The following is an 11727-nucleotide window of genomic DNA, read 5'->3' on the forward strand; positions in this document are numbered from 1 at the left end:
TTTAGTAAGTGAAAAAGCAAAAGTTAGTAGTAATGTTTTAACTTAATGTGTTCTGTGGTTATAAGTGGATAAAGCTCATTTTGTTTGTGACTTTTCCTACTGTATGAGTGCAATATGTAACACTAGCTGCTGCTTGCATCTGCAGTAGTCAGATTATATCCTTTTACTACTGTCACTATTAAAAAAAATTCTAAAACCATCTAGATATACAGTCTTATTTCAAAGCTTAATAAAACTGAATTTACTTTATGACAAAACATGGATTGTTTTGAGTTTAGGTGTTAGCAGCATTCTGACCTCTTGCTCACGTTCATGCTGTGCTTTTAGTTTCCCTAGCTCTTTTTCCAACTCCATGGAGTACTCTTCCTTATGTTTCCTAATATCTGCCTCATGAAGGTCCTGAAGCTCTTTGAGTGCTCTCTTGTGCTTTTCCTCCATCTGCAGCACTTCTTCACGTAACAGATCCAGAGCCAGACATTTTTCTTCCTCCAGCAACTTGCTTTGATTTCGAAGAGCTGTGTTCAGATCATCCTGCGTAAGCATTAATTTAAAAAAGAGGAGGGAAAAAAAGCAAGTATAAATATCTTTGCAACCCCTTTGTCAAGCACATGTCCTGCTGTATCAAAGCTTTTAAAGTAAACAGGAACAATATTGTTTCATGAAGGATGAGCATACATACATATACATACTCTCTAAAGCATTTAAATGGGTTTCTTTTTCTTATCTAGTGTAAGTTTTATAAATCCTTACTTATTCAGAAAGATCTTTAGATTCCTAGAGATGTAACTTAACCTCCAAAATTGCATTTGCTTTGGTCTAATCACTTTCTGAAGACTTACACAACAGCTCTACCAGGGAGAGAAGGTCTGAGCCACAAAATGAAGACCCTCCAATCTTAAAAACATTAAAAGATAGATCTCATTTGTACCTTTTCCACAAGTGATATAGAAAACTCATTAGACTGAGCATTTGGGGCAGGAAGCAACAGATGGATTTAATTTTCAGCTGGAGTTTCCTGTTTCAGCTCATAATATGGCCACATAAAATGTGTCTGTGCTGGCACGAAGACATTGTGAAAATATCCCCCAGGAACAAAGGAAAAGGTGGTCCCACACAATGTGTCATGAAATTTCACCTCCTGTGCTAGATTTTCTTTCTGACTCACCTTATGAGCTTCTTCTGCTTCAAGAGCCATGGTTTTCAGCTTTTCCATATTAACAGTAGCTAGTTCAATTTTCAAATTATTTTGTATAAGTTGAAGTTCCTCAGCATGCTTTAATTTCAGCATCTCAACCTCCTGAAGTAGTTGTGCCTGATGCATTTTATCCTGCTCTTGAAGCTGCTCCCTGTGCTGCAGCTGCAGCTTCTCCAGAGCCCAACTGTGTTCATCTCTTACACTCTGAATTTCAGATAGGTAGGAAGACTCCAAGGAATCCAGATTTGATAAGTGTTTAACCTCCAGCTCATCAATTTGGGCCTGATGCTTTGTCTGTAGTTCAGCAACACAACTTTCAAGCTGAATCTGCTGTTTACTTTCCAGTGTAGATTTAAGTGTCTCAATTTCAGCTTGGTGTTTTGCCTGAAAATCAGCTGTCAGAGACAAAATCTGCTGCTTATGCTTCTCCTGTAACTGCTGACTTTGGAGTTCCAGCTCATCCACATGTTTCATTTTCAGCTTTTGGAGAAGAATCTCTTGCTCAGTTGTAAATTTCTGAGTCACTGCTTTGTGTTCCTCCATAAACCTGTATTATTTCCAAGAAAATTAAGAAGCTATTGTCAAAAAAGGCATTGTTTTTCTTTTTTAAATGATTGAGCTAATAAGTAATAATCCAAGGAAAATAAATAGAGCTCACTTAATCTCCACAAGTTTTACTTGATGCCTCAAATAGAGAAATAAATTCAGAGCAAGCAACAACAATGATTTCATAGCCACATAATTAAAGCTTTCTGCAATGTCACCTGGGAGTATCTGGTTATTACTAGAGAACCTGGCACCCCTATTAACTTACAAATAGAGACCAACATGTTTGAGAAATACTGACGTGACAGTATCTCATGGTGTATACATTGCTACACCTCAAATGTGTTATCTGCAAATAAATGAACTGTCATAACAAACACCTCTAAAAACATCTGGTAAAGACAGACAAAATCACTGTGGAGATGTATGTGGGATACTTGGGGACTCCTCCAAACCCAGCTGAGCTCTGCTTAAAGCTTGATGCAGAAAATCTAGTAGCTGAAGTACTGCCATTTACTGCAACCAGTAACTATAGGATTTTTGCATGCACACCAATAACTGAAAAAAAACTTATCTAAAAGTTAAGTTGCTGCTTTCAGTGTTTACTTACAGTCATTATTTCTCCAGTCTTGTTCTGTGAACATATTTTTGGGAAGGGAAGAAGGGATAAATTTGAAGCAAATCATGCAAATACCAACATGAGCTTGTTTACTTCCCTTAATTCACTTGAAACAACAGGTGTAGGAAGGGGAAGAAAAACAGTAGTTTCAGAACTAAAGAATACCAAAGGGGGCCCCATTAACCTCAGCATTCAATGGTTAGCACAAGTTTCATTCACCAGGAAAAGCTTGTTTACATTCATTTGAATTGTTTAAAAACAGAATTTTTCTGCTTATGTGGAGGCCCAAGTGCCTTAACCCTGGAGAGACACCTCTCTAGATTAGGGTGGGGAAAACCTTGTTCTCACGGGTTTTTGCAGCCACATATTAGTACCTATTGGGTTCTGGTGTTCTAGTGGTTTGTGGAAATTGGTATCACCCTTGTTCAGCCCCCATTTGCCATTTATGTAAATTTCCTGGAATCTTCTTCCTTCCCTTAACCCCCATTGGCTCTGTTTTCCTGCAGAACTCCACCCCTGTTGTCCTATTGTCTCCCCCAACATTTAGCCACTCCCATGCACCACTTTCCTTTATCCCTACTGGCCCTTGACCATCAGATGCACCCCTTCTGCCCCCATTTAACCCTGAGCCCTCAGACCAGTTCTTGTTCTCATCCCTGAACCTGTTTGTGGCTGTGTTCAATAAACCAGTTGTTGGAGTATCAAACGAGAATCCATCCCTTTGTCTTAAATCACCAGCATTTTCTATGATGTGCTCCAGGCTGAGTGACACAGGTCACCCTCTGGGATCTCATTGTGGCACAGGCTGTAACACACTTATATACCCTGTCACACTTCTCTTTGAAGGCTGGTGTATGATTTCCATCTCTGCTGTAACTCCTAACAGGCAAAACTTGACTACATTTTATTTGCTAGACTAGATGAAATGCCTTTACACAAAGCAAAATCTACAGCAGATGATAACAGACAACAGTGCTGTTCCCTGGGACAGCAGCTTTACATATGTAAATCAGATAGTGCCATCAAGTGACTACCTTGCACTCTCACTAAGTTTAAAATAAGAAAAAGCAACTCGAACAATGAGTGAGCTTCTAAGGGAAACTTACTTGTTTTGTGCTTCCAGGAGTTTCAGTGCACATTCTTCCTGCAGGCTGAGTGTGGCTTTTTCCATTTCTTTCGCCATGACAGCTTTGACTGCCTCCAGGTCAGCTTCATATTGCTGCTGAGCCTTCTGCACAGCCTGGGCACCTGCAAGGTTGTCCTCCAGCTGCTGCAAGTTGTTTTGCTGCTCCTTCACCAGCTTTTCTAGCTCTAGAATTTTGGCAGCTTGGTGATCTTGAAGCTGAATCATTTCAGCTTCACGGAGTTCAAACTGTTTCTGTAAGTTCTGCTTCTCAGACTCTGCTCTGCTTTGCAGTTCTATGTGCAACAGTGATAACTTCTCTTCTGCTAGGATTCTCTGGGCCTCACTTTCACATTGCCATTTCTTCTCTTTTTCTTTGTACATATTCTCTATTTTCTGGACTTCTTCTCTTAATTCATTTTTGTGATCCTCTGCAATTTTATATTTTACCTGTGAAGACAATTATTGAAAAGAAAAAAGAATAAACCATCAAAACCAAACTGAAGTGCATTAAATGAACGCTCTCAGGTATTTAAGGCCTTGGAAACATTAAATTCTTGTAGTGAAGTAACCCTTCCTAATGAAAGTAAGGCTGAAATAACTAAATTTATCAACTGACATTATGCATTAAATTCAATGCATTATTAAGAATTAATTTGGGTTATTAAGATAAGAAAAAATTAAGGCAGAATTCTAGAATTAATATGGTACTCTATGTTGACTTTTCTTGAGGTCATTTATCTTCTTTTCAGGTGTTCAACTTACACAGCTATGGGCATCTAAGGTGTTTATATTAGGCACAAATAAAAATCCTTTTTAAACTTCTTTTAAAAGCCACATAAAAAGCGTGTAACAAAAACAGAAGCCAAAGCAGCAAATGATTGCTCAGTGACAGAAGGCAAAAGAAGACTCTCTAGCTTTCTCCATCAATTTCTAAGCCTGGAAAAGGATACATGGCTTTTTAAAAAGGGTGGAAAGGAGGACTTGATAAATAAGAGCTTCACCCATCTAATTCTCACAAGCATTCAAATATGCAACAATTTAAACAAGGGATTAACATCCAATCTTAGTTAATTCTCAGATTGAACAGCTGATTTAACATATAAGAGTGATGGTAGTGTGTATGATTGTCTCAGCTCTAAGACTTTCAGGTACAATAATTACACCAAAACAGAAATGTATTCCAACATTTGTGTCTATCCAGGCAATTACATTTAAAGTTTAGCTACTATCCCCAAACCAGGGACTTCTAAGTGCAAGTGCTGCCTTCCCCTCCCTTGGCCTTCCCACCAGGCTGGAGCTTGCCCAACTCTACACAAAACAGTTCTGTAGTACAAATTACCTTTTCCATTTCTTCTTTCAGATGCTTTTCATTTTGCTCAGAAAAATCTTTTTGTTTTATAATCTCTTCCTTTAAATGCCTTATTTCCTCTGAGAGCTCTGCAATATGCTGTTTCTCAGAGCTGGAGAGAGCAAGCTTGGCTTTGTGCTCTTCCTCCAGCACAGACACTCGCTCAGCCACCTCTATCTCAACCTGACATGCTACATCTTGAGCACTCTGGAGACACAGCTTGGTGATTTCTGGAAGGAAAAAAAAACAACCCTAAAATATCTAAGCCAGACAATAAAATGACATTCTGGAATTTATTTCAACAGCTCCTATTGATGCACAGAAATAAAGCTGAATGTTGTCAGCTGTGCAATTTATCCGTAGTCATGCTAACTACAGGACAAGGAGAACCCCTTAGCTGGATGATTTTATATACTCTGTTCCATTTTATCACTGCCTTGGGAATTTACCAGTATTAACACACACAGAAATAATCATAAAACTTGTGGCATGACCTCCCTCCTTATCTGCAACAGCCAGAGGAGCAAACTTTCTTTATGGGCAATGTAATGACAGATTTATGGAAGTTTTATCTGCTCTTTTGCACATTATATTATACAAGGCATTTCCCTACAAGTCAGATGGGACAAATCTCTAAACATTCTTATTTAAGCAGTTTTGATAGCCTCTCTATTATTAAAAATAAAAAACTGAAGGTAAGAATTATAACTGCAAATTTAAAAAGCTTTACTAATCCTTTTAACCAACATACAATGGAATACAATTATAACCATGTGTGTTAAATTAGCTAACTAAGTTATGTATTTTTAGTCCAAATGTTTGTATGACAGTGCCCTTCTGGGCACCAGAAATGGAAACCTGAACAATTCTTTTTAGCAACTGTTCCACAGTTCTAGTAGTTTTTACTACAGAATAAACAACTTCAGGTCACCAAATCTTCTGAAGTGCAACTCAACATGCCCATGAGTGCTCAACAAAAGGGATTAACATCTGTTCAATGTTCCCCATAGTTTAGGGTAAACTAATAAGTTGAAAACTTCTTCAGATAAGCCTGTTTAAAGAAAAATATAAGCCACACAAGCAACTTACTGTTTCCCTTCCCAGTCTCTCAGGCCATCCTACCTTTAGAATGTTCTTCTGAAAGCTGGGCATGGAGCTGCTCAAGTTCTAAACAATGCTTTCTTTTCATGGCCTCAATTTCTGTTACATATTTGTCTGACAGATCCATCTTCATTTTCATCAGGTCCTCTTTATACTGAAGTGCAAGGGAGGATCTTAAGGAATCCAATTCATGCTTGTGTTGTTCTCTAAGCTGTAGCTGCAAACAGGCAAGTTCTTCCTACAGAAATAAAGTGTTAGGTAGAGATCTTTAGCTTCTAAAAACCATGATAAGAACCTTTCAATGAGAGAAAGGAAAATTCCTTTTCCAAACTCATAGTCAACTTGAAATAAGTTGAGGAGATCTTCAGTCACAGCAAGGTGCATGAAAATAGGGGCATAAATTTAAGAGGGAACAAATTAGCATCTTGGCTTGAAGAGAACATGGACAGCCACAATTACTACCAGAACTACAGCAAAGAGAAACACCATGAATTCTGCACTTGTGTAGAAGAACTGATAAGCTCCTAACTCAGCACAGCATAATCCAAACACCACACAAAATTACAAAGCACTGTTTCAGCTGTACTACTCCACAGCCTCTCTGAGGCTGAGAGCTATTTAAAGATGGTAATTTACAACATTCCTGTCAAAAATAATTAAGCCCTACTAAACAACTGAAATTAGTTTACTCCTTTTAAGAGCTAGGAATCACACATCAGTTTTCATACAGGTCATGTGAAGAACAGTAAAGCTTAAAATATAGCAAAAATCCTACCTGTTGCTGTTCAAGCTGTTGGTTTAGCTGACCAAGTGCACCACTTCTCTCTTTCTCAGCAGACTCTTCAAAAAGTGTGACAGAAGAACTGAGAAAAGGGTTTTAAAGTTTAAGGCTGTGATATGTCATGAATTCAGTTAAATTTACTTGATGACTTATGGTGTAGTACTGAAAGCAAGCAAAGAGCAACTATAACAACTGCTCAGGACTGGGCCATCACCTAATACTCAATCCCAATAAATTTAGATGCTAACATCATCTTTTATGGTAAACAAAAAGAAAATGGAAGCATGCTGTCATAAAATGAAAAGAACAGATCACCTGATATCCCCTACTTGATCTTGACTCATTTCCAACTCCAACAGTGAATAGTCCTTCAGTTCTTGCTGTCTCTGATGCAACAAAGTCAATTCTTCTTTGTAGTTTTCTTCAGCAACAATTAACTTGTTTTCAAAATAAAGTCTCAGTTGTTCCAATTCAGCTTCATGCTCCTTGTTTCTCTGCTGAAGCTGCTGTTCAAACTCCTGTTTTAAACACTCTATTTCTTTTACCTGTGATGCTCGAGCCAGGAGCTGCTCTTTTAGCTCTGGAATGGAGGCAAAACCAACACAAGCACTAAGAATACATATCTTTAAGCTAAGTGATTCTGTGAAGATTAGATTTAGTTGTAGAGTGTCAGTGGTTTAGGAATGGCATTGCCCCATTAATATTTCCACTAAAAACACCACAAGCCACTTCCTTCTCAATGGGACTACAGAAGGCAGAGATCACAAGTTGAACTAAGAGCCATTTACTGGAAATAGCAATGAGATAAGAAAAATGAATTTCTGAAAGACAAGAACTCCTTCCTCTGAAAACCTTCTCAGTTACAGTACATTCAGAGAACCCATTCACATGCTAAGAATCAAAATCACCAGCACAGTGTTAGGTCTCATTGTTTTCTTGCAGTGCAGGACTAGGCTGGTAACAAGCAGAGTTGTGCACTATTGCTTAACCTTCACACCTGCTTGCTGTTGTAGCACCCAGAAGCAATAAATTATTCAAGAACATTTAATTTGCTCCAGAAAAAACTATCCAAACAAAACCAAACTGAGCATAAACTGTGCAGAAAACCAAAAATCACAGGAAGGAAAATATAATCAATTCTGGATTACTTTAATGATGGTTTGCTACCCATTGTGTGCTCAGAGGCTGAACTGTCTGGATTAAAAGAATCAACCAATAAAACAGGAATGCAAGTAAAAAGTAGCTACCAAGGCTGCCCTCCTTCCAGAGAGTGAGAACAATGGCCAGTATTGCAGCCTTTTCATTAGCCCTTCAAGAGATTTCTTCCCCACCTTCTGTATTAAAGCAGCAGTAACATTTTGGGAACTTAAAAGGTAGGAAAAAAGGGGAAAAAAAATCTCAAGAGAGGTAAGTTTTCCCAATAACTCAACTTTCCAAATAATTCAAGTTAGTTAAATCCCCAAAGAATCAACTGAAGTGGGAAATACACTTGGAGGAGTTCCTTGAAAAGAAACAACTTGCCTGGAGGCAAGCAATTGCTTATGTTACACAAGAGAAACTTAAGAAACATTGATTGAAACAAGAGGATGTCAACCAGGATTAACACAACTGATTGTCACAATGTGGTTTTGTGTAGCAAACAAGAAAATGCACTCCCAGCATGAAAAAATTCTCACTGAGAAGAAATAAGTGTTCAAGGCCAGGTTGGATGAGGCTTGGACAGTGGAAGGGGTGGAATGAGATGATCTTTAAGGTCCCTTTCACTCCATGATTCTGTGAAGTCCATGGTTCAAGCTGGCTTGCAAAGGGAGAAGCTACCAGGCACAGGGACCAGAGGAATCAAGTGACAAGAAGGGACAAGGGAAGTCCAATCTGATGCAGGTAGGTTTTGGGTAACCAGCAATGTCTACTAGCACAAAATTAACCCAAAAAAGTGTTTTGTTGGTTTGGACCAGCATGCCATTCTTACACCACTGCAGCAACCACATCATGCAGCTGCTATGATTTAAATCCTACCATCAACCCAAATGCATGGTCAAATCATCACTCAAATGAAGAACAGCAGAGTAAAACAAAACACCTTTGAGATCTCACACACCAAAAGAGATCCTCACCTGGACCATGAGCCTGCATTCTGGTCTCATCACCTTCAAGAAAGATGAAGAAACACAAAGGGTCCAAAGAATGGGATTGTGAGTGATTAGAAACATGGGAAGACATGTGAAATGTTAAAGATTAGATCTACAGAGAAGAATTCCAGCAAATACTATGAAGTGCTATGTACTATAATACTGCAATATCAAAACAAAAACAAAAAAAAATGAAATAGTCAAGGTAAAGTCTGCCTAATAGAAAAAGTTACTTATTTAGTGTATGACCAAACCAAAGAAAATGGTTGCTCTAATACACTTCAAAAGCTACCTACAGTTATATTATTCAGAAAATCTGTAAGTAGTATTTGAAGTATGTTACATGTGCCTTCTGTTCTAACTACCCCAGCAGAACTCAAAAACCTCAAGACAGAGCTTCAACACAAAGAGAACACTGGCAGAGTCATGGTTTCTAGGTGGTTGGCTTTTTTCCCCAGAAGTTATTTAATGTGTTATACATGTCTGTGCACACACATCTATGACATGCTATATTTTACTTCAAAAGCAGATGTCATCTCCAACCACTACACTGCAAAACTGGATGTTTCATTTAATACACCTGGGTCTTGAAGCAGAAATACAAATAGGATCATGTTACTGCACTGACCAGCATTTTCTCCAGTTTTTAATTACATGATACTTAATTTGAAAATCCTTTTGTTTTCACTGAATGTTTTCATAGTGTGCAGGAAGTGAGTGGGAAGGGAAAGGAAAAGCACAGAAATAAGCTTTTCCTCACAGTCATACCATGCTTTTTGACACTGTAGAACCTGTCATCTGACACTGACCCACTTCAATCTAGAGACAGATCATTAGGCTACAGTGCACTGGCACTGTGGCCTTCCTGTGTGCTTCTGCTACACAGTTTAAAAGCATTTTGTGTAAATAATGTCTACCTCTGTATGAAGAAGAGGCAAAAACCAAAATGTGTTGGTTATGAACATACCACTTAGCTCTTGTCGATTTGCTCGGGTACTGTCAAGCTGAGACCAAAGCTGCCTGATTTCTTCTTGTGACTGAGCCTTGAGTTGCTCATGCTTGACCTGAAGTTGGTCCAGCTACAAAAAAAACCCAACATGTTAAAACAACAACAAAAAAACCCCCACCACAAACAATTTTGTTCTCAGGATTTATTTTACATGCAAGAGACACTTCTGTCTGAAACAGGTGGAAACAGTGACAACACCGCTCTCAGATCCTGACAGTATAAGAGACCTCAGTAGCAGCATCTCTTAACTATTACACTCCTCTCAGAGGGAAGAATGTGTTCCTGAGGTCATAATTATCTTCACTGGCAAGAAAATAAGATATTAGCCAGACAAAAACAAAATGTGAGAACCAGAAAATTAGGAATATAAATACAGAGGAAGAGATGGCACCAAATGGCACAAAGGCAACTGCATTCCAAAGGTTTTGAACTCCTGTGCAAAATCAGTATTTACCTGCTTCATGATTCATTTTGATTTTTCAATAACATCCCTAAATACAAACAGGTGACCCAAATGATATGTATATGGTCTAGTTTTCATTGCATAAGAGTAATCAACTACTCTAAACAACTAAAGAAATGTAATTTACCTCCTTCTGAAGCTCCTGTTCCTTTTCTTGGCTTTTCATCTTTATGTCTTCTAGGAGTTGGTTATGTTCAGCCTGCAGCTGTTCTTGTAATTTTGTGATAGCTAACTGGTGCTGCCTCTCCAATTCTACACATTTCACTAAAATTAAAAATGAGTTCTGTTACTCTGTCATCCCAGTTAATGAATAACCTGTACAGCTTCTGTGCAACAAAAATAGGAACACGTGTCTCTAGCTTAAGCACTAGCTTTTAGGGAATCACAGAAATGCTTGAGAACAGTAAATTATTTGAAAGTCAAACATTTCCATGCACTGCTTTGTAGTTCTCTGCATCCCACACTGTCAGTTAGCCAAGAGACAACCATTTGTTCCATTAAGCCTTAACTATTCACAATCCAAATGCAATTTTTTTATTAGAAAAAGCTTCTATTAATATTAATCACATTTTTTATTAACTCAGCAAGTGTCAAAACAGGTTTTCAGATGGAAGCAAAACAGCACCTCCCTTTAATATTCATCTTACATCTCATACTCTGTGCAAGTCAAAATGCAGCAATGCTATCCAGGTTTTAAACAATTCTTCATTTACAACCTGTTGTCTAGACAGTCTTATGCCATCATCCCAGGTTTTAAATAAGGCTACATAAATACATCTTGTATTTGCTTTTATACATATTGTAAAATCACTTAACTATGTCACTATTCAATAAAACAGCTGCCTCCCAGACCATGATACTTACTTTTAGATTGTACATTCTCAACAGAAAGAAGCCCCAGCTCTGCCCTGACTTTTTCCAAATCCATTTCCAGAGATTTCTGCAGTGCGATCATCTCGGTCTCATGTTTTTCAGACAGCTCCTCACACATGTTCTTTAAACGTCTATCAGACTCTAATTCCCAGTCTCTTTTGAGGGTCTAAGAGAGTAAGACATGCATTATATTAAAACAAACACGTTTAGTAAATTAATAAGGTTTTATTTCTCCATTTATTTGTCCTTTACAATAAATGTGTAGCAGATCTGGGACTTGTACCAGCTCTTGTTTTCTGAAAGGAGCTTTATTTTTTCCTTGTATAAAGAACAGAATTTGTACCTCTAATGCCTGGACATGTGTGTCTTCCATTTCCAATTCTATTTTCTTTCTCAGGTCAACTGTGAAATAAAATACTTATTAATAAATTAACATAAAATATTAAATTATAAGTAGAAATATGGATGAGATTACAGTTTTCAACATCAAACTCAGGACTTATATGGGCAGGCATAGAGCAGGGCAAGATGCTCAGT

At 38.0% G+C, this 11727-nt stretch overlaps 1 protein-coding gene across 14 annotated transcripts in view; it reads right to left on the reverse strand.

The window, feature by feature from the left end:
• PCNT (pericentrin) overlaps positions 1–11727 on the reverse strand; it is a 71335-nt gene that overhangs the window by 41992 nt on the left and 17616 nt on the right. For 12 of the 14 annotated variants that reach the window (XR_001522816.1, XM_015634886.3, XM_015634884.3 and 9 more), the window contains exons 11-22: positions 11534–11592; positions 11182–11356; positions 10445–10581; positions 9813–9924; positions 8831–8863; positions 7032–7296; positions 6711–6798; positions 5957–6173; positions 4826–5064; positions 3467–3933; positions 1166–1742; positions 298–531 (exon numbers count right to left, since the gene is read on the reverse strand). Coding sequence is in view for 13 of the 14 variants with exons in the window: in XM_015634886.3 (XP_015490372.1) it covers positions 298–531; positions 1166–1742; positions 3467–3933; positions 4826–5064; positions 5957–6173; positions 6711–6798; positions 7032–7296; positions 8831–8863; positions 9813–9924; positions 10445–10581; positions 11182–11356; positions 11534–11592 (2603 nt within the window). In the remaining variant the exon portion in view is untranslated. The remainder of the gene's footprint in view (positions 1–297; positions 532–1165; positions 1743–3466; positions 3934–4825; positions 5065–5956; positions 6174–6710; positions 6799–7031; positions 7297–8830; positions 8864–9812; positions 9925–10444; positions 10582–11181; positions 11357–11533; positions 11593–11727) is intronic. The other 2 variants (XM_015634885.3, XM_033515922.1) reach the window with 1 other exon arrangement.

This window comes from Parus major, chromosome 7 (genome assembly GCF_001522545.3).
Source record: "Parus major isolate Abel chromosome 7, Parus_major1.1, whole genome shotgun sequence".
Taxonomy (NCBI): Eukaryota; Metazoa; Chordata; class Aves; order Passeriformes; family Paridae; genus Parus; species Parus major.